This window comes from Bufo bufo, chromosome 1, assembly GCF_905171765.1.
Source record: "Bufo bufo chromosome 1, aBufBuf1.1, whole genome shotgun sequence".
NCBI classification, from domain to species: Eukaryota; Metazoa; Chordata; class Amphibia; order Anura; family Bufonidae; genus Bufo; species Bufo bufo.
Genome location: NC_053389.1, coordinates 120,131,061 through 120,153,541, shown reverse-complemented (window position 1 = coordinate 120,153,541; position 22,481 = coordinate 120,131,061). Strand labels below are relative to the sequence as shown.

The following is a 22,481-nucleotide window of genomic DNA, read 5'->3' as shown; positions in this document are numbered from 1 at the left end:
TGGCCCACAGGTCCCAGAACATAGGACAGTCACAGCCAATGATCATCTCGTGCATCAAACCCTGCACGATCCCTAGTTGGTGGTATACCGTACCCTCTTCTGTTTTTAAGTTGACCTGGGCTATTGGGTAGACCTTGGTATAACCATGAATGCAGGTGACGCCAAAGGTCTTCCCAGGAACCAACTTATGAGGAATATGGGCCGTTAGGAGCGTGACCAGGCTCCCCGAGTTCAGAAGTCCTGTTGTGGGGTTGCCATTCACATTAATTGTACAAAAATCGAGTCCTCCCTCAACATTAGGAACCGCACTACACGCAAATATTGAGGTTCGTCTCCCACAGAACAGTCCATTTGTTCTGGGCTGAGGGGACATTGGGCTGCCATATGTCCCAGGCCATGGCACCTCCAACAGATGACCTCTCTTAAGGACGGCCATGGCGTTGGTTCTGGTAGACTCTTGGCCTCATAACGTCCACCCCGGGGGTTTTTTAGTCCCTTTCTCTGCACTTCAGAGTCAACCCGCGCCTTACAGTAGGGGGAGTTCAAGGATCCTGAGCCACCTAGGGTCGTCTCTATGGCATAGTACCTTTCTACCAAGCCTATTAAGTCATCTGCAGTCTGCGTATTTCCTTGTGCAACCCAGCACTGTACCGGCTTAGAGAGAGCATGCATGAATTGGTCCATTACGACCCGCTCCACCATTTTGGCTGGGGAACAGACATCCGGCTGTAGCCTTTTTTTGGACGAGGTGCAGTAGATCAAACAATTGGGACCTGGGAGGCTTGCCTCTCTGAAAGCCCCACTGGTGCACCCTCTGAGCTCGGACTGTGATGGTTACCCCCAGACGTGCCAATATTTCTGCCTTTAGTCAGGAGTATTCCCATGCATCCTGCAACAATAAGTCATAATACGCCTTCTGGGGTTCGCCTGAAAGGAAGGGGGCCAGCATCTCAGCCCATTGCTCAGCTGGTAGTCTCTCACGCTCAGCGACCCGCTCAAAGACGGTGAGGAAGGTTTCTACGCCATACTCTGCAGTAATTTTTTGTAAGGCAGATTGCACGTTTTTTCTTCCGCCCACATTCTGTTCAGCCACATACCACGCTGGTTGTGCTGCCACCCTCTCTCTTAGGGTTGCAATTTGCTCCACCAGTAGGCGGTTCGTCTCCTACTGATGGGCATTAGCCTGCCATTGAGCCTGCAAAGCTCTGCACCATCTGCTTGATAAGATCCTCCATTTTCATTGACTCTTGTTGAAGCTCTGCTGCTGCTTTAACCCCGGACATCAATTGAAAAACTTCCTTTCAAAAAAAAGTCCATTCAGTAATTTAGGCTACTGGCTCTTTGAGAGTCCAACCAGAGAAAAAAAAACAGCTTCTGACATTTAACTTGTTGCTGCTTCAAGCAATCCTGGGTGTGCCTGCATCCGACACCAATTGTAGGGATTTCCCAAATGGTAGCCTTCAGATAAATACACAGTAGCCTTTTAGTGGTGGAAATCGAAGTAAGAAATGTCTTTTATTGTTGGCACACCACAATTTAACAGACGGCAGTAATCAGCTTACTTTAGCTGACACTTAAAGAAAAACAATTCTCGAATCTGAACAAATCACATAGGAAGTTTTTGGGCACAGTACCGTACTCCCCACGAAGTGGATGGGGACCTTGCTTTGTCCTTTGTCTCTCGGCAGAGACCCTCCGGTTTTCACTCGGCTCCAAAAACACACAGCTACACAGAGCTCCACCATCAGCCAGGTAATCACCCCTGACCCTGCTAGCTGACTTTTGTAAGCCCGTCAAAACCCGACCTGGATCATGGGGAACAGCCACCCACCCTGCACTTTGGCGGCTCCCAGTAAGAGCCGGCCCGGATTAGCTTTTCACAGCTATGCTAACTATCAAAGTGTCCATTAGCAACTGCTGCGGACATATGCACTACTGGTTCCTACTTCACCGAGGCCAGGAACCTCGGTGACACATATCTTCCATCTATGACGGTCCCTTGTGCCTTTCTACAATATATATATATATATATATATAGATATATATACACTGCTCAAAAAAATAAAGGGAACACTTAAACAACACAATGTAACTCCAAGTCAATCACACTTCTGTGAAATTTAACTGTCCACTTAGGAAGCAACACTGAGTGACAATCAATTTCACATGCTGTTGTGAAAATGGGATAGACAACAGGTGGAAATTATAGGCAATTAGCAAGACACCCCCAATAAAGGAGTGGTTCTGCAGGTAATGACCACAGACCATTTCTCAGTTCCTATGCTTCCTGGCTGATATTTTGGTCACTTTTGAATGCTGGCGGTGCTTTCATTCTAGTGGTAGCATGAGACGGAGTCTACAACCCACACAAGTGGCTCAGGTAGTGCAGCTTATCCAGGATGGCACATCAATGCGAGCTGTGTCAAGAAGGTTTGCTGTGTCTGTCAGCGTAGTGTCCAGAGCATGGAGGCGCTACCAGGAGACAGGCCAGTACATCAGGAGACGTGGAGGAGGCCGTAGGAGAGCAACAACCCAGCAGCAGGACTGCTACCTCCGCCTTTGTGCAAGGAGGAACAGGAAGAGCACTACCAGAGCCCTGCAAAATGACCTCCAGCAGGCCACAAATGTGCATGTGTCTGCTCAAATGGTCAGAAACAGACTCCATGAGGGTGATATGAGGGCCCGACGTCCACAGGTGGGGGTTGTGCTTACAGCGCAACACCGTGCAGGACGTTTGGCATTTGCCAGAGAACACCAAGATTGGCAAATTCGCCACTGGCGCCCTGTGCTCTTCACAGATGAAAGCAGGTTCACACTGAGCACATGTGACAGACGTGACAGAGTCTGGAGACGCCGTGGAGAACGTTATGCTGCCTGCAACATCCTCCAGCATGACCAGATTGGCATTGGGTCAGTAATGGTGTGAGGTGGCATTTCTTTGGAGGGCCGCACAGCCCTCCATGTGCTCGCCAGAGGTAGCCTGACTGCCATTAGGTACCGAGATGAGATCCTCAGACCCCTTGTGAGACCATATGCTGGTGCGGTTGGCCCTGGGTTCCTCCTAATGCAAGACAATGCTAGACCTCATGTGGCTGGAGTGTGTCAGCAGTCCCTGCAAGACGAAGGCATTGATGCTATGGACTGGCCCAACCGTTCCCCAGACCTGAATCCAATTGAGCACATCTGGGACATCATGTCTCGCTCTATCCACCAACTTCACGTTGCACCACAGACTGTCCAGGAGTTGGCAGATGCTTTAGTCCAGGTCTGGGAGGAGATCCCTCAGGAGACCGTCCGCCACCTCATCAGGAGCATGCACAGGCGTTGTAGGGAGGTCATACAGGCACGTGGAGGCCACACACACTACTGAGCCTCATTTTGACTTGTTTTAAGGACATTACATCAAAGTTGGATCAGCCTGTAGTGTGTTTTTCCACTTTAATTTTGAGTGTGACTCCAAATCCAGACCTCCATGGGTTGAAAAATTTTATTTCCATTTTTTTATTTTTGTGTGATTTTGTTGTCAGCACATTCAACTATGTAAAGAACAAAATATTTCAGAAGAATATTTAATTAACTCAGATCTAGGATGTGTTATTTTTGTGTTCCCTTTATTTTTTTGAGCAGTGTATATATAAAAATAAAAATGAGTTTCTGTCTGTCTGTCTGTCTAGACGTCTGTCTGTCTGTCTGCGCGACCAAACAACAGGTGTCCGGGAAGGTTTTAGACCGGGTCTCAGCTCTCTAGGACGTTGTAACAGTCCTACAGGCTCACCTGAGTCAGAGGACCGCTGGCTGGAGGTAGGAGTGGAGCCCAGTGGCAAGGACCGCAGGCAGGTAGTAGGTGCAGGAAGTCTGGCAGAGGCGTAGTCGGTAGGCAGGCGGTGTCACGGCCATGGCTATGACCGTGACTCCTGAACCGCATGCGGTTGTCAGCGGTTTTCATTGGTGTTCAATCACAGGTGAGGGCTGTGGTATTGGCCTCACCTGTGGTTGCCGCTGGCAACAGTATGTATGTGGCAGCGTAGCAGGCTGAGCTGTGCCATGCAGCTCGCTACGCTGCGCATGCGGTTTTGTGTGTGATGTGTGGATGTGTGCACTGTGTTTTATGTTATTGTGTGCACGTTCCCTTTAAGTGGTGTTTTCCCTTCCCTGGTGTTGGAAGGGTTAATCCCCTTCCTAGTGTGTGTGATCACTGGGTGTGTCCGACTGTGGGGTGTGGCTTCTTGGCCTATAAAGCCTCACTGCTTTTGCAGGCCTTCAGGTTGCTTCAGCCATGCTTAGCTGAGAGCAGCCTCATGTCTTTATTACCTGCCAGTAAGAGCCACCCCTGTGGTCATAAACCTTTATGTCTAAACCTTAATGTCATAACCATATTGTGCTTTAGTTATTTCCAGTTATGTGTGATGTCCGTGTGATGTTTTATATGTGATTTTGTGCAGCTATGGATCTGGGTCCCTGTGTAGGGATGCGCTTGTGATCTGCACCCTGCTAACACAGGGATCCAGTCAGCAAGGCTGTGGCAGGTAGGTGGAACTCCTTGTTCACCTGCCATATCCATAGAGCTGTTTATGTCTCCCCTTTTCCTGCAGCTTGGCCGTTGAGACTCCTGCTCCTCCGTGTCTAGGAGGAGTGGGTTTGTCTTACTTAGCTCCTAGGTGAGGGTCATCTTGAGGGCTAGCAGGGACTTTTAGGTTCCGGAGCATGGGCCCTCCTACCATCAAGGTTGGCCCATGCAGCTAGGAGCTAGGGTCAGGTTAGGGATGCCTTAGGAGGTGACCTGCTCCCTAATCCGGTCTTCATGGCCAAGCAGCCGTAACATCACCGGGCTCCACACGGCTGAGGATTTCCCCCATCCTCAGCCGTGACAGTATGACCACAGTCGCTTCTTACGTGGCGCTCCCTCGAAAGAGGGTAAAGCATGCACTGCTGTCTACGGATGGGGTGCATGCGCGTTCTCCGGAGGGAGAGCGTTATGGGGCTTTCACCATTTACGGCGCGGTGAGTGGCATTCCCAGCTCACCGTTGTCCGTGTTGGTGTCCCCTTTTTGTTTGTCTTTCCCCTCCCCCCCCTCCCATTGTTTCTTATGCCTCACCAACTTTCCCCTTTTGTTGTTGGGAGGGGCTTTGAGGGGTGGGAGTATGCATCCCTCGAAAGAGGGTGAAGCATGTACCGCCGTCTGCGGAAGGGGTACATGCGCGCTCTTCGGAGGGAGAGCGTTCTGGGGGTTTCGCCTCTGACGGCGCGGTGAGTGGCGTTTCCTCGCCATCCCTTCACCGTTGCCTCGTGTGGCGTCCCCCTGATTTTACTACACGTGGTGTGTGTCTGGTATGCGGTATGCATACCTTCGAAAGAGGGTGCAGCATGCAGTGCCATATCCATGTGGCCTGCATGCGCGTTCTCCGGAGGGAGAGCGTTCCTGGGGGTTCTCCGTTAACGGCACGGTTGGTGGCGTATTCCCCGCCACCTTTCCTTCCGTGTCCGTGTTGGGGATCCCTCGTCCCTCTCCATGTTCCCATCTCTGGTCGTTTGCTGGCAGCACTCCGTAGGTGGTCCGGCTGCTTGCTGGTTAGGAGTGTCTGCTGGCAGCGACTGGAGTGGGGACGTGAGTGGAGAGTCCCCTCGTCCATCTCTCAGTGGTTCTTTCCTCTTTGTTGCTGGTGCGGGCTGCAGTCCTCGTCGGACTGGCTAGTGTGAGCCGGGAGAGGATGCAGCTGACAGCGACCCCTTTTTAGAACCGGCACTGAGAGTGGACGTCCCCTTCTCCTATCCCCTTGTCTGAGTCCCTCACGTGTCTTTTTTTGGTGGGGGGGCTTTGAGGGGTGGGAGTGTCACGGCCATGGCTATGACCGTGACTCCTGAACCGCATGCGGTTGTCAGCGGTTTTCATTGGTGTTCAATCACAGGTGAGGGCTGTGGTATTGGCCTCACCTGTGGTTGCCGCTGGCAACAGTATGTATGTGGCAGCGTAGCAGGCTGAGCTGTGCCATGCAGCTCGCTACGCTGCGCATGCGGTTTTGTGTGTGATGTGTGGATGTGTGCACTGTGTTTTATGTTATTGTGTGCACGTTCCCTTTAAGTGGTGTTTTCCCTTCCCTGGTGTTGGAAGGGTTAATCCCCTTCCTAGTGTGTGTGATCACTGGGTGTGTCCGACTGTGGGGTGTGGCTTCTTGGCCTATAAAGCCTCACTGCTTTTGCAGGCCTTCAGGTTGCTTCAGCCATGCTTAGCTGAGAGCAGCCTCATGTCTTTATTACCTGCCAGTAAGAGCCACCCCTGTGGTCATAAACCTTTATGTCTAAACCTTAATGTCATAACCATATTGTGCTTTAGTTATTTCCAGTTATGTGTGATGTCCGTGTGATGTTTTATATGTGATTTTGTGCAGCTATGGATCTGGGTCCCTGTGTAGGGATGCGCTTGTGATCTGCACCCTGCTAACACAGGGATCCAGTCAGCAAGGCTGTGGCAGGTAGGTGGAACTCCTTGTTCACCTGCCATATCCATAGAGCTGTTTATGTCTCCCCTTTTCCTGCAGCTTGGCCGTTGAGACTCCTGCTCCTCCGTGTCTAGGAGGAGTGGGTTTGTCTTACTTAGCTCCTAGGTGAGGGTCATCTTGAGGGCTAGCAGGGACTTTTAGGTTCCGGAGCATGGGCCCTCCTACCATCAAGGTTGGCCCATGCAGCTAGGAGCTAGGGTCAGGTTAGGGATGCCTTAGGAGGTGACCTGCTCCCTAATCCGGTCTTCATGGCCAAGCAGCCGTAACATCACCGGGCTCCACACGGCTGAGGATTTCCCCCATCCTCAGCCGTGACAGGCGGTGAGTCAGGGCAGGCGGCAGTAAGCGTGGTCAGACAATCCGGATGGCAACGGTGGTAGCAGTTCAGTAGGTAGGGACAAGCAGAAGAGTAGTCGGTAGGCAGGCGGTGGGTCAGGGCAGGCGGCAGTAAGCGTGGTCAGACAATCCGGATGGCAACGGTGGTAGCAGTTCAGTAGGTAGGGACAAGCAGAAGAGTAGTCGGTAGGCAATTCCTGGTCAGCAGTGGACTTCCAGTTGTAGCAAGAGCAGCAGATGAGGAGAAGCTTGATCAGGGCTCAGGAGCTCAATAATCAGCAAGCTAGAGTGCAAGGGGCTGGACTTATATAGGGAAGTACCAGGTGTGGGGAATCAAGGGTGATGAGCAAGGCTTGGCAAGACTGAGGTTACATAATAGGTTTCAGGGAGTAATGTCCAGAGAGGACGGTAGCCTAGTAAGCAGGGCTACCGCCTGGCATGTGGCTGGTCACGGGTTCGAATCCCGACAGTACTCCCCCCCTTCCAAGGTGACCTCTGGGCACCGCAGGGGCAGGCTTACCGGGGTGCCGTTGGTGGAACTCTTTTACCAGTCTGGGGGCGTGGACATTTTCTTCTGGCTCCCAGGAGTTATCCTCGGGAGGGTAACCCTCCCACCCAATTAGGTATTGTAGTCTTCCCCGGTGGATCCTGGAGTCGAGGATCTTTGCGACAACGTATTCTTCTTCACCCTGTACCCTCACGGGTGGTAGAGGGGGCGAGTGGCGGCCTGTGAAGGTGTTCTCCACGTATGGCTTGAGGAGTGAGCAATGGAAGACAGGGTGCACCCTAATGGAGTCCGGAAGGTCGAGCCGGAACGTGACCTCGTTGATTTGTTCGGTGACCCGAAACGGACCCATGTATCTTTGGGCCAACTTTTTGGAGGGGACCTTGAATCTGAGGTTCCTGGTGGACAGCCACACCTTGTCTCCCACATGGAAGCCCGGGGTGGGTTTGCGACGTCTGTCTGCTCCCTGTTTAAAACGCCTCTGGGCGAGCTGGAGGTTGTCTATAATGTTCTTTTGTGCCTCCTGTAGGGTTGTTAGGCGTTCGGCCACTGCTGGGAGGGTGGAGGTGACGGGCAGGTGGGGAATGAACACCGGGTGCGAGCCTGTGTTAGCAAAGAAAGGGCTGTGCTTGGTTGAGCTATGCTCAGCATTGTTGTAGGCGAACTCGGCCGTGGGGAGATGGTCAAGCCAGTCATCCTGCAGGTGGGAGCTGAAACAGCGTAGGTACTGCTCTAGGGTCTGATTAGTTCTCTCAGTCTGCCCGTTTGACCGAGGGTGGAATGCGGAGGATAGGTTCACTTTAACCCCGAGCGCCAGGCAGAAGTTCTTCCAGAACTTTGAGGCAAATTGTAAGCCTCGGTCGGAGACCACGTCGTCCGGGATCCCATGCAGCCTGAAGACCTCTCTGAGAATTGGATCGGCCGTCTGTTTGGCGGTGGGTATGCGTTTGTAGGGGATGAAATGGGCCATCTTGGTGAGACGGTCGACCACGACCAGGATAGTGTTCATCCCTTTTGAAGGAGGAAGGTCTACCACAAAGTCCATGGAGATCGAGCCCCAGGGGCGGGAGGGAATAGGGAGGGGTTGTAACAGACCCACAGGGGAGGAACGAAGAGTCTTATTGCGGACACAGACCGCGCACGAGGAGATGTACCTCTTGATGTCCTCCTTGTATGTTGGCCACCAGAAGGAGCGGGAGAGAAGCTCCTGGGTCTTTCTTATGCCAAAATGGCCGGCCAGCTTGGAGTCATGGTTGAATTTTAGCACTTCGAGCCGTGCGATTTCTGGTACATATAGTTGTAGGTCCTGATGAAACCAATGACCGTTCTTAAACGTAAGGCTGATATTCCTTGTGGGGTGGGCGAGGAAGGGGTCATTTTCGTATCCTTCTTTGATTGTGCCCAGGAGTTCTTTAGAGTAGGTGGCCCCTACGACCCTTCTCTCGGGTAAGATGTTATTTTGGCCCTTGTTACTCTGTGAGGGCTCGGAAAACATTCTGGAGAGGGCGTCAGCCTTGCCGTTTTTTGATCCAGGGCGATAGGTGATGAGATAGTTGAAGCGGGAAAAGAATAGGCTCCATCTGGCCTGTCTGGCTGAGAGTCTCTTAGCGCTGCGGATGAACTCGAGGTTCTTGTGGTCAGTTAGTACGATTATGGGGTTGGTGGCTCCCTCCAGCAGGTGTCTCCACTCGGAGAAGGCATCCTTGATCGCCAGCAGTTCTTTGTTCCCGATGTCATAGTTCTTCTCGGAGGGGGACATCTGGCGGGAGAAATATGCGCACGGGTATAATAGCATCCTCTCCCCTGTCCGTTGTGACAAAACTGCCCCCACCGCAGAGTCTGATGCATCCACTTCGACTGTAAATGGGAGCCCGGGGTTCGGGTGGATTAGGATTGGGGATTAGGATTGGGGCAGAAGTGAAGAGGAGTTTCAACTTGGTGAAGGCCTCCTGGGCCTCGGGTGTCCAGGAGAAGGGGACTGCCTTCTTGGTGAGTTGGGTGATTGGTGATATGACCTTGGAGAAGTTCCGGATAAACTTCCGATAGAAGTTGGCGAAGCCAATGAATCTTTGTATCTCCTTCTCGTTTTTCGGAATGGGCCAGTTCATCACAGCTTGGACATTCCCCGGGTCCATACTTAGGCCCTCTGGGGAGATGATGTATCCGAGGAACTAAGTGGTGGCTCGCTCAAACTCGCATTTCTCTAGCTTGATATAGAGAGAGTTCTGTCTGAGTCTCTGCAGTACCCTGCGGACGTGTTCGCGGTGCTGCTCGAGGTCTTCAGAGAAGATCAAGATGTCGTCCAGGTAAACGACTACAAACAGATCCAGCATGTCCCTGAGGACGTCGTTAATGAAGTGCTGGAAGGTGGCGGGAGCATTGCAGAGTCCGAAAGGCATGACCAGGTACTCGAAATGACCATAACGTGTCCGGAAGGCGGTCTTCCATTCGTCCCCAGGGCGGATTCGGACGAGGTTGTAGGCCCCTCGAAGGTCGAGTTTGGTGAAGATCTTCGCTTTCCAGAGTCTCTCAAGGAGTTCAGAAATCAGTGGGAGCGGGTACCGGTTTTTTACGGTTATGTCATTAAGCTTTCTGTGGTCTATGCAGGGACGCAGGGAGGAGTCTTTTTTCTCTACGAAGAAAAAGGGGGCTCCCGCGGGGGAGGTGGAGGGCCGGATGAACCCCTTCCTCAGGTCCTCGTCCAGGTACTCTTTCAGAGCCTTGAGTTCAGGCTCTGAGAGGGAGTAGATACTGCCAAAGGGTATTTCGGCCCCGGGCAACAGTTCTATAGGGCAGTCATAGGGTCGGTGTGGTGGCAGCTTGTCTGCGTTTTTCTTGTCGCAGACATCCTGGAACTCACGGTATTGAGGGGGTAGCAGATCCTTGACGGATAGTTTTGAGATAATGGTGTCTTCGGGTGGAAGGACGGGTTTGTGGGAGCAATTTAGCGTGCAGAACTCGGATGGGAATCGTATGCAGCGGGTTTCCCAGTCCACCGAGGGGTTGTGGGTGGCCAACCATGGGATGCCCAAGATCACTGGGAACTTCGGGGAGGCGATCAGAGAGAAGTGGATCTTTTTACGGTGATCAGGTTCTATGAGGAGTTGTAGTTCGGTGGTCTCGTGAGTGGCCGGCCCCGAGGAGAGTGGGGATCCGTCGACGGTTTCCAGGTCAACGGGGGCTGCCTTAATTGTCAGTGGAATGTTCTTTTCGCCGGCGAAGGTTAGGTCCATGAAGTTGCCTCCCGCCCCGGAGTCTAACATCGCTGAACAGGGGAGTTGTCGCCCCTCAATGTCGATGAGGATGGGGACGATGAAGTGGGATCCATGAGCCGCCGTGTTGTTATTTTCCGGGGCTGCTGGCGGGGTTGGAGTCTGTGGTTGCTCCTTTAGCTCCGTGACGGCAATAGTCTTTCGAATCTTATGAGGACATTTGATGGCAAAATGACCCGGCTCCCCACAGTAGAGGCAGAGGTTTTCGGCCAGCCTTCTCTCCTTCTCAGCTGTGGATAGGGACCTACATAGAGCGTCGACCTGCATAGGTTCAGTTACTGACTGGGGGTCGCGCTGGGTGGTGGAAGAGAAGGAGTAAGTGGGTCTGTGGTCCGAGGACCAGAGTCTTTCTTTCTTCCTCTCGGAGAGTCTTTGATCTATCCGGATGCATAACTGAATGAAGTCATCCAGATCGTCCGGGGCCTCAACTCTGGCGAGTTCGTCCTTTATTAATTCTGACAGGCCTCGCCGGAATTGGCTTCTCTGTGCCGCTGGGTTTCAGGTGGTGTCCGTGACCCAACGGCGAAACTCGGCGGTGTATTCGGCGACGGAGCGTCTCCCTTGCCGCAGACCATGTAGTCGCGCCTCGGCTGTCGCACAGCGGTTGGGGTCATCGAAGACTAGGCTCATGGCGGTGATAAAGTTGTTTAGGTTGTCCAGGAGCTGACTGTTAGTCTCCACGTATGTTGATGCCCATGCTAATGCTTCATCCGTCAGGAGATTGACCACGAATAGCACCTTCTTTTTCTCGGTGGTGAAGGGGGCCGGGTACATCTGAAAATAGATGCGGCATTGGTTTAGAAACCCCCGATACTGGCGTCTGTCGCCGCTGAATCTTGATGGGAGTGGCATGCGGGTGTCTGCGGGCGCGCCGCGAACGTCCAGGAGTTGCCTCTGTAGTTCAATAATCTCCCTCTGTTGGCTTTGGACTACGCCTTGGAGCTGGGCAAATTTCTCCTGATATGTAGTACCAAATTCTTGAAGATCGGAGACCTGCTTACGCAGAGTGGCCATTGCGGACTCCATAGTGTGGCTGATTATTCTGTAACAGTCCTACAGGCTCACCTGAGTCAGAGGACCGCTGGCTGGAGGTAGGAGTGGAGCCCAGTGGCAAGGACCGCAGGCAGGTAGTAGGTGCAGGAAGTCTGGCAGAGGCGTAGTCGGTAGGCAGGCGGTGGGTCAGGGCAGGCGGCAGTAAGCGTGGTCAGACAATCCGGATGGCAACGGTGGTAGCAGTTCAGTAGGTAGGGACAAGCAGAAGAGTAGTCGGTAGGCAGGCGGTGGGTCAGGGCAGGCGGCAGTAAGCGTGGTCAGACAATCCGGATGGCAACGGTGGTAGCAGTTCAGTAGGTAGGGACAAGCAGAAGAGTAGTCGGTAGGCAATTCCTGGTCAGCAGTGGACTTCCAGTTGTAGCAAGAGCAGCAGATGAGGAGAAGCTTGATCAAGGCTCAGGAGCTCAATAATCAGCAAGCTAGAGTGCAAGGGGCTGGACTTATATAGGGAAGTACCAGGTGTGGGGAATCAAGGGTGATGAGCAAGGCTTGGCAAGACTGAGGTTACATAATAGGTTTCAGGGAGTAATGTCCAGAGAGGACGGTAGCCTAGTAAGCAGGGCTACCGCCTGGGATGTGGCTGGTCACGGGTTCGAATCCCGACAGTACTCCCCCCCTTCCAAGGTGACCTTTGGGCACCGCAGGAGCAGGCTTACCGGGGTGCCGTTGGTGGAACTCTTTTACCAGTCTGGGGGCGTGGACATTTTCTTCTGGCTCCCAGAAGTTATCCTCGGGAGGGTAACCCTCCCACCCAATTAGGTATTGTAGTCTTCCCCGGTGGATCCTGGAGTCGAGGATCTTTGCGACAACGTATTCTTCTTCACCCTGTACCCTCACGGGTGGTGGAGGGGGCGAGTGGCGGCCTGTGAAGGTGTTCTCCACGTATGGCTTGAGGAGTGAGCAATGGAAGACAGGGTGCACCCTAATGGAGTCCGGAAGGTCGAGCCGGACCGTGACCTCGTTGATTTGTTCGGTGACCCGAAACGGACCCATGTATCTTTGGGCCAACTTTTTGGAGGGGACCTTGAATCTGAGGTTCCTGGTGGACAGCCACACCTTGTCTCCCACATGGAAGCCCGGGGTGGGTTTGCGACGTCTGTCTGCTCCCTGTTTAAAACGCCTCTGGGCGAGCTGGAGGTTGTCTATAATGTTCTTTTGTGCCTCCTGTAGGGTTGTTAGGCGTTCGGCCACTGCTGGGAGGGTGGAGGCGACGGGCAGGTGGGGAATGAACACCGGGTGCGAGCCTGTGTTAGCAAAGAAAGGGCTGTGCTTGGTTGAGCTATGCTCAGCATTGTTGTAGGCGAACTCGGCCGTGGGGAGATGGTCAAGCCAGTCATCCTGCAGGTGGGAGCTGAGGTTACATAATAGGTTTCAGGGAGTAATGTCCAGAGAGGACGGTAGCCTAGTAAGCAGGGCTACCGCCTGGGATGTGGCTGGTCACGGGTTCGAATCCCGACAGACGTACTGTTCCTGAGATATTCTCAAAAAATGACCCACATTAGCCAATAGAGTGTTAAAGGGGCGGTCACTGTTAAAGGGGCAGCCACTGTGAAAGTCACTGTTAAAAGGGTGGCCACTGTGTATGTCACTGTTAAAGGGGTGGTCACTGTGAAAGTCACTGTTAAAGGGATGGTCACTGTTAAAGGGGCGGTCACTGTGAAAGTCAATGTTAAACGGGCAGTCACTTTTAAAGGGGCGGGCACTGTGAAGGTCATTGTTAAAGGGGCAGACACTGTGGAGGTCAATGTTAAAGAGGCGGTCACTGTTATGGGGGAAACTGTCGATATCTTTTTACGACACACGGAAACATAAAATGAAATAGCTGAAATATACCCGTGCAAAGCTGGGTCCTTCTGCTAGTATATATATATATATATTTGTGGAAATAGGGAAACAAAATGAAAGTATTTGCTTGAAGGTGCCTGCTTTTGATAGCAGGCACAACCACATGTCCTGTCTCCCCTTTTCCTGTCCGTCAGCTGCCCTGCTTCTCTCTATTGTACACAACACACAATTCTTCTTTGGAATCCTAGCCATTCCTTTCACTGTCCCTGGCAATAAGCTTGATTCATTGATTTTTGACAGTCCCTGACTCCTGACTGATTGTTTTCCTGGTAGACACCCAATCACCCTCTCTCACAGCCCAGCACAGAATGATGTTCTGCTTGTTCTGCTAGGCCACCTCCCTGCCTGCTGCAGCACTGATTGGCTCATCCAGGCTGTCAGCCTGGAGCCAATCAGGGTAAACCCTCCCCCCACTTCCTCTCAGGGTCATGTGAGAACTCCTCTTCTTCCTCATTAGTTCTTTTTTTCTGGCCGACATGTGCACTAAAATGGCACTATGCACCGTTTTAGTAGATTCGTCTGAAACAAACCCGGAAAGATTCAGGTTCGTCTGCGGTCCAAAAAATATCAAAGTTCGGACTGAACTGGTTCGCTCATCCTTAATTTGAATGTTACAGTTTTGCAGTGAATAGCAGTTTTACCTACAAAGCTGATTGTAATGGCATCACGGCCACATCAGACCCACCTTGTTTTCCTTACCGTAAAGGACTAAAATGAATATGCAATTTACCTGTGGGTTAAATATTCCTACGCATTCCGTATTTGGTTTATAATATGCACAATACCATTCAGAAGATGGAAAATAAAGTGGTGAAGGAAAAATAGTTGTCATCATTAATATTGCAAAGCTAGCAGCAGCAATACTGATCATGGTCATCACCAAACTTGATTTCACCTGGAAAAAAATAAATCATTAGATAAATCAGAAACTAGAAATTGTAGATTAACTCTGCCTAAGACTAAATATATCAGGATAAACTACTGTGATAAATATATAAAAAAAATATACGTGTTCCAAGAGATTAGCCATCCCTATAACTAGAGAAAATCGAATCCCATGAAGTGGAATTCAGGATAAATTCGATTTGCCTCGAAGCCGAATTTCCTTGTGCTTTGTGTCAGCGAATCGATTTAACCTGAAATAGTGTAAGTGTACTTTCACTCTAGCGTTAGTGTGATCCGGCAGGCAGATCCGCAGATCAGTGTGACAACTGACAGCATTTGTAGACGGATCCGTCTTGCAGTCTTTTTCACAGTTTTTCCGGTCTGCGCATGCGCAGAACGGAAGGATGGATCCGTCCTTCAGTTGTTTTGCAATGCCGGATCAAGTGCAAGTCAATGGGAAATTAATGCCGGATCCGGCATTCCGGCGACTGATCAGGCATTTTGGATGGACATAATACCGCAGCATGCTGTGGTATTATGTCCGGCCAAAACGCCTGACAGTGACCGAATGGAAGGCATATTGATGCAAACTGAACGGATTTCTATCCATTCAGAATGCATTGGGATATGCCTGATCAGTTCTTTTCCGGCATAGAGCCTTTTTGACGGAACTCTATGCCGGAAAAGAATAACGCAAGTGTGAAAGTACCCTAAAAAACAAAAAAAATCATACTTACCTCCTCCATTTGCTCGCTATAGGCCACCAACCTCCATCTTATTGAAGATCTCAGACGAAATCCCGTGCATGGTGACGTATGACGTCACCACGCCGGCCGGCTTGATGACGTAATCTCGCGCTGCGCGAGATTTCGCTCCAGATCTTCAAGCAAGATGCCAACGGTTGGCCCATCGCGAGCAAACGGAGGCGGTAAGTTTGATTTAACTTTTTTTTAAATGTTAATTTCACACTATTTTTACACTCAGATGCCGCAATCTTGTGTGAACGCGGCATCTGAGGGGTACAAAGATGGGGACGGCGCTATCGCTGCTCCCTGTCATTGCACCTGCTACTTACAAAAAATGTGGTTCATGAGACAATATGGCTGTACTTGTCTGTATTGAACAATGCTACTCACTCCTGATTATCTTTTAGACAGCATCCAACTCCACAACTTAGGCAAGTGTAAAGAATCCAGATGAAGTTTATTTCAAGCTGAAATCTTGCAGTTTTGCACAAAACACTAGGTGAAAAGCCTTTTTTTTTTTTTTAAATCATGTGCACTAACAGAACTACAAGTAAGACGGGTGCCCCTATACAGTAGTGTCTAAACTTCCTGAGCTGTAGGAACCTTGTGATGTCACGGGGTCATGTGACAAGCAGCCACGGATGTAGCAGAGGGGTAATATCTACACCCCATGAGCTGGTCCATAAAAAATAGTAATATAATATAAAAATGGTGTGGCTTCCAATGTCACGTGACCCCCTGACGTCACAAGGTCTTTACAGCTCATGAAGTTTAGACACTACCGCCCCATACAGAGATATGGGAGGAGCTGATTATATCACAGTCAAACTACAGGGAGACTGCAGGGACAATCTTAATCAGCAAGCACTAAGCAATACAGCAATGAGATAATGCATACAAACCATAAAGACATGGGACATGACACACTCGCCTTCATGACGAGTTTGATATGCGTGACTTAATTGGAAATGTGAAGGAGTGCCATGGATGGCTGGTATGTCTTATTTTTTAGGGTCTCTCTAGACATTTAAAACATATGCATATCTTTTTTTTTTATTGCTCTTACCTTGAAGATTGTGGGTTTAATTGAAGTAGCCAGTGAAAGCGATCCAGAAACAACATACTGTAATGCAAAGAAAAATAACATCAGAAATCAACAGCAGATTGTAACCATGGAGTGCAACCATTAAAAAGATGCTGTTGACAACTATGCATTAATTTCCACAGACAATAGCTAGTTTCAGTGGTGTAGCTACCATGGAGTCAGACCATGGGACTTTTATTAAAGCAAACCTCAGGACTGTTAATAGGGCCCAGGGGGCCCAGTGCTAAACAAAGAAATTCATTATAGTTCCCATTGATATAAATGGTAACTCTATAAACTCCTGTGCACTGAGCTCCACCTAGTGGTGGCTGCAGGCTGAGGGTTTTATAATACACTGTGTGAGAAGCAGGAGATGTATCTATGTATTTATGCCAGTTGTCTGTCATAATTATATCACTGCACAACATCTTTAAAACATCCTCCTATTACTGTGAATTCATTTTGTTGCTGGATTACACATCTGTTCATCAGCTGATTCCCATCCAGTTAAAAATATAGAAAAGAATGAAAACTAGACAAAATATATGCACTTTTTTGGTATAGAAGCCTATATAGCTGATACACACATCAATTTTCTAAGGTTTCTCAGTAAAGCTGGATACCTTTTAAGGAGATGTATTAGCAGGTTTGTACCTTTGAAACTGGCTGACCTGTTACATGTGCGCTTGGCAGCTGAAGCTTAAGCTTTGGTCCCATGTTCATATGTGCCCGCATTGCTGTGAAAAATTATGTTTTAATATATGTAAATTAGACTCTAGGAGCAATGGGGGCGCTGTCACATTACACCTAAAGGCCCGGTTCCCTCTGTAACTGCTGCTCCCTCTTCACTTTGATTGACATGACCAGCCCAGGGGTGATGAAGTTTTCACTGCCTGGCACTGTCAATCCAAATGGAGATGGCGTGGCAACTGCAGAGAGAGCACAGCCTCTCAGTGTAATGGCCACGCCCCCATTGCTCCTAGAGGCATTTGCATATATTACATTTTCATTTTTCTCAGCAATGCGGGCACATATGAACATGGGAACAACACATATGAACATGGGACCAAGAGCACATGCAACAGATCAGCCAGTTTCATAGATACAAATCTGCTGACAGAAGCCCTTTAAGTTAAATTAGAAACGTGGTATGGAGGAGGCCTTACTATTTAAAAGTGAAGCTGGCTTTTTTGCTGATAGCTACTAACCACAGTTTAGGTTTCATTTTTAAGCAACAGGATATGAAATCAAGGCTGCTCAGTGATCTGTTTCTATGGTTAACAAAGAAGCTTTTTGTTTTGGGCAGTTTCATAAATCTCCCCCATTTTACTTTGTACAAGGTCTTCCTTTAAAGAGGTTGTCCCATGAAAAATATTCTAAATTTTTCAAACCAGCACCTGGATCGGAATACTTCTGTAATTGTACATAATTAAAAATTTTGCATAGCTAGGAAGTTATTTAATAAAATCTGTATAGCGCCACCTGCTGTTTGTTCTTTTCTTTATTTGACTGTCCACCTCAGTAACCTTACTGAGGTGGTCGCACATGCGCAGCTCCATCCTTCAACTGACATCAGTTGGATCTTCTTTTATAAGCTGTAAGTTTTCAGGGAGAGAGCTGCAGCAGAAAGCACATGCCCCATTCGGGGAAGGACACCCCCTGAGCTGCCAGCTTGAAATAAATCTAGCAGAGCAATTGGAGCCATGAAAGGGGAAATTTCTGGATCCATGTGAGATACACAGCTGGTTATATAATGCCTGCTTTTCATGTTTTACATTAATCATGGGATAAATCCTTTGAAGGGGTTGTGCCAAGTTCTAAATATGTTCTCTTTCCATGCTTCACATAATGTATAGGTCTAACAACATACGAAATTTATTAATAGGCTTAGATGTTAATTGTCTTACCAGTGCACCAGACCATAAGAGGACGCGAGTAAATATGATATTTTGTATGTAAGGGCATTTTGGTTCACACAGAATCGAAAATATAATGCCAAAAGAGATAGAAATGAGTCCTACAAATATTTGGATAGCCTGAAAAAAATAAAAAATAAATATGTTATCTGTCCCAAATATAGTGGTATACGCTACAGAAAATAGAGCATGAGGTGTTGGAACTACCAACATAGTAACTACCGGACTGTATATAGCTGCTGTAAGGCTGATCAGGGCCTATCAGCTGAGTCTATGCAAAATCTGAATACATACCAACAGTGCCCATGTTGAGGGCTATAAGAATATGTACAGTACAGACCAAAAGTTTGGACACACCTTCTCATTCAAAGAGTTTTCTTTATTTTCATGACAATGAAAATTGTAGATTCACACTGAAGGCATCAAAACTATGAATTAACACATGTGGAATTATATACATAACAAACAAGTGTGAAACAACTGAAAATATGTCATATTCTAGGTTCTTCAAAGTAGCCACCTTTTGCTTTGATTACTGCTTTGCACACTCTTGGCATTCTCTTGATGAGCTTCAAGAGGTAGTCCCCTGAAATGGTTTTCACTTCACAGGTGTGCCCTGTCAGGTTTAATAAGTGGGATTTCTTGCCTTATAAATGGGGTTGGGACCATCAGTTGCGTTGAGGAGAAGTCAGGTGGATACACAGCTGATAGTCCTACTGAATAGACTGTTAGAATTTGTATTATGGCAAGAAAAAAGCAGCTAAGTAAAGAAAAACGAGTGGCCATCATTACTTTAAGAAATGAAGGTCAGTCAGTCAGCCGAAAAATTGGGAAAACTTTGGGAAAACTTTGGAACTTTGACCATGAAGGAGAGTGATGGGGTGCTGCGCCAGATGACCTGGCCTCCACAGTCACCGGACCTGAACCCAATCGAGATGGTTTGGGGTGAGCTGGACCGCAGAGTGAAGGCAAAAGGGCCAACAAGTGCTAAGCATCTCTGGGAACTCCTTCAAGACTGTTGGAAGACCATTTCAGGTGACTACCTCTTGAAGCTCATCAAGAGAATGCCAAGAGTGTGCAAAGCAGTAATCAAAGCAAAAGGTGGCTACTTTGAAGAACCTAGAATATGACATATTTTCAGTTGTTTCACACTTGTTTGTTATGTATATAATTCCACATGTGTTAATTCATAGTTTTGATGCCTTCATAGTTATGAAAATAAAGAAAACTCTTTGAATGAGAAGGTGTGTCCAAACTTTTGGTCTGTACTGTATGTATATTTATACATGTGTGTGCATGTCTGTACATTTCCATAAAAAATTTTTTATCTGAATTTTGCAATAAAAACAAGTGGATGTTTTTCTTTTTCTTAATACAATAATTTTTTTTAGAAGTCATTCCTTGTATTCTACTTCCTGTCCTGGCTCTTTAACTTCCTCTTTGTTTGGACTTTTCACATGGCAAACTGCCTCACTAAACTTTTTTAGTCAGACCATCTCTGAGACCAGAGAGACTCCCCCTATAATGACTCTAATTATAGCATCACAGATTAAACTAATCAATGCAATGCTCTTCTGTGGGCATTTTTTTTAAACCTCTTCAAGAGAACAATAGAGCTGTCATATTGTTAACCTAATTCGACACATACTAATATCAATGCCCTTCGGATAACATTTTCCGCTCACAACAGCAGTAAACTAACCATAGATTACCGATCAATATAGGAGGTCTTAACATTTATGTTGACTCTTATAGAAGGACAATATTTTGATTTTCCAATAGCATAGTATTGCCGAAATGAAGAAATGGATATTGAGTTAAAAAATACCCCTTTCTGATAAAAGTGTCCCTCTAAGGACATTTTAGATAAGGCATGCAAATACTATAGGAAAATGTTTTCACATAAACAACACCCTCAAATACTGGTCACATCACACCTCTGTAACAATAGCTAGATTGCCCTTTTTAAAGAGGACCTCTCGAAGTGTCTGTTTTAGTAAATGAGTATGAAGCTTGCCACTGAGGAGCCGGTGCAGAGGATGGGAGTGGTAGTGGCCCTGCTGAGATGCTGTGTCATGGTGTACTCCTTCAGGCCGTCGCTCCCTGCGGTCCAGTGCAATTCAATGTGAATTGACGGAATCAGGCAGATGATCAACATTTAAACGCCTTTCATGACCAAGTGCAAAGGATAACTTGTGGTATATCCAGCAATAGTGAACACAAGTTCCAGTCTCATGTTACTAGATGATGAGTTATGGTGGCTGGTCAGAAAGCATTCAGAAGTAAGTCACGTGCTCACAGTATCATATGTGCTTGCAGAAATCGCAGGACAGATGATTTATTTTATGATGAGTATAATAATATCCACCTTCGCCTTCTCGATAGAGAAGGATGATAAATAGATCATTCAATATTGCCAATCATAAAGATAGAAAATTACTCTTGTTCTCAAACAATGATAAGTATAAGTATCGTCCTTTGTGTAATATGCTGTCCCAGCATTTATTTCTTCCATTTAAGATTTATTGCTGTATTTGTGTTATCATATCATTACCATGTTATGTAATGCTGCCACACTGTGGTCATTCTTGTTATAGGTTTCCTGAATGTATTATGTAAATCCCATGTGCCTTTGCTCTCTGTCTACTCCTCCCTTTCAGTGACATCATATCCTGTTTATTCTGGTCCTGTGTCTTTCTTTTCTGCAGCAGACTCAGAGCTGGTGAGAGCATTCGATTTGACCTCTAATATCCTCTATATGTCTTTGCCTGTCCTGACTCTAACTGCTACGATTATCACTTTATATCTTGAGCTACTCTTTCAGATATTTGTATTTGACTGGATTACCACTGATGCTGTTCAGAGAGTGTGGCGTGCTGTCAGCACACTGAGATATTTTTAGAGGGTGGTTCTCTCTTTCCACTCAGTGTGCCATTTGCTCACCGCACCCCACTCCCTGGACTAGCATTGTGTCATAGATTCATTACCCTTAGAGTTATATATATTCAGATCAGGCGGTGCTAGAAATTGGACATATTCACAATATGCTCATCATTTTTGTAATTGTATAAGTATCATGTTTGACTTGTGATTTTTTGAATAAAGATTATATATTTTTAACCTATGGGACGTGAATCTACTCTCTTTTGTGTGGTATATATAATAGGAATAGAGTATCCCAGTGACAGTAATTGTTACATTATCTGACCTATTTGTGATTAACTTTGCTCTCTGTCTACTCCTCCCTTTCGGTGACATCATATTCTGTTTATTCTGGTCCTGTGTCTTTCTTTTCTGCAGCAGACTCAGAGCTGGTGAGAGCATTCAATTTGACCTCTAATATCCTCTAATGTCCTCTATATGTCTTTGCTCAAGGTAAACTTAATAAATTACCAAAGCATCTCCATTGTATCCTCCTTACTGGATCTTCACATACAACTGGTACCACGACCTAAGGGAATTTAGTGAGTTCAGCTATATACTATTGCTTGTACAGAGATTACCACTCACAACCAGTCAGAGACATCTCTAACGTACATCTGTGGCAGAATAGTCAAAACGAAGCCAAAATCTACATGCTTTGCATGTCTACACACAGTCTGCAAGCAAGCAAGCTTAGAGCTGTCCGACATCTTATAGTCACGTGGCTTCATAAGCACAGTGAGCAAGCCGAAATCCTTTCTTAAAGAGACAGTACCACTAACATGTACACAAGAGGCTCCGTGGATTTCTCGGTCACTGAACATACGGAAACTCACCCTGCTCCCAAAAACTCAGATATTCAGGAAGCAGAGTCCATGTTCACTGGAGAACAAACCGTACGCTCTAAATGTGTTATCAAACCAACACAAAAGATTAGAGAGAACTTTGAGGCAACCAAAGAACAGTTCAGTGACAATTTAAATGATTTATGGCAAAAAACTGAACACTAAATAGCAGCTCTTTCATGCTATAACAATGATGCGCCAAGGTTAATCACAGCATTGAATTGTTTAACCTGCCTATGTTCACTATCAGCGACTGTCTGCAAAGTACATCACTTTTCTGAATGATTACGATTTTAATGAGGCTTTAGAAGAGTTGAGAGAGAGAAAGAATCTCTACCAAGAGAAGGATGGCTTAGTACAAGACACTAAGAGCAAGGCAGAACCGTGCATCGCACACTTGCAGGAGGTGAGATCCCATCTATCAACTTTAACCAAAAATACGCTTTCATCTTCCAAAACCTCTCGTTCCAGAAGGTCAGTGTTGCATGACAAGCTTATAGAGATCCGGGCAGAATCAGAGGAAGCAAGTGTAAGAAGTTCCTTTGTTAAGAAGGAGGCTGAGATCGCAAAGAAG

The 22,481-nt window shown here is 47.8% G+C and overlaps 1 protein-coding gene across 5 annotated transcripts in view; it reads right to left on the bottom strand.

Moving 5' to 3' along the window:
* LOC120998226 (membrane-spanning 4-domains subfamily A member 4A-like) overlaps positions 1-22,481 on the bottom strand; it is an 82,795-nt gene that overhangs the window by 20,840 nt on the left and 39,474 nt on the right. For 4 of the 5 annotated variants that reach the window (XM_040428828.1, XM_040428810.1, XM_040428819.1 and 1 more), the window contains 3 exons: positions 18,132-18,260; positions 16,207-16,263; positions 14,240-14,404 (listed from right to left, as the gene is read on the bottom strand). In XM_040428828.1, coding sequence (XP_040284762.1) covers positions 14,240-14,404; positions 16,207-16,263; positions 18,132-18,260 — 351 coding nt within the window. The remainder of the gene's footprint in view (positions 1-14,239; positions 14,405-16,206; positions 16,264-18,131; positions 18,261-22,481) is intronic. The other variant, XM_040428845.1, reaches the window with a different exon arrangement.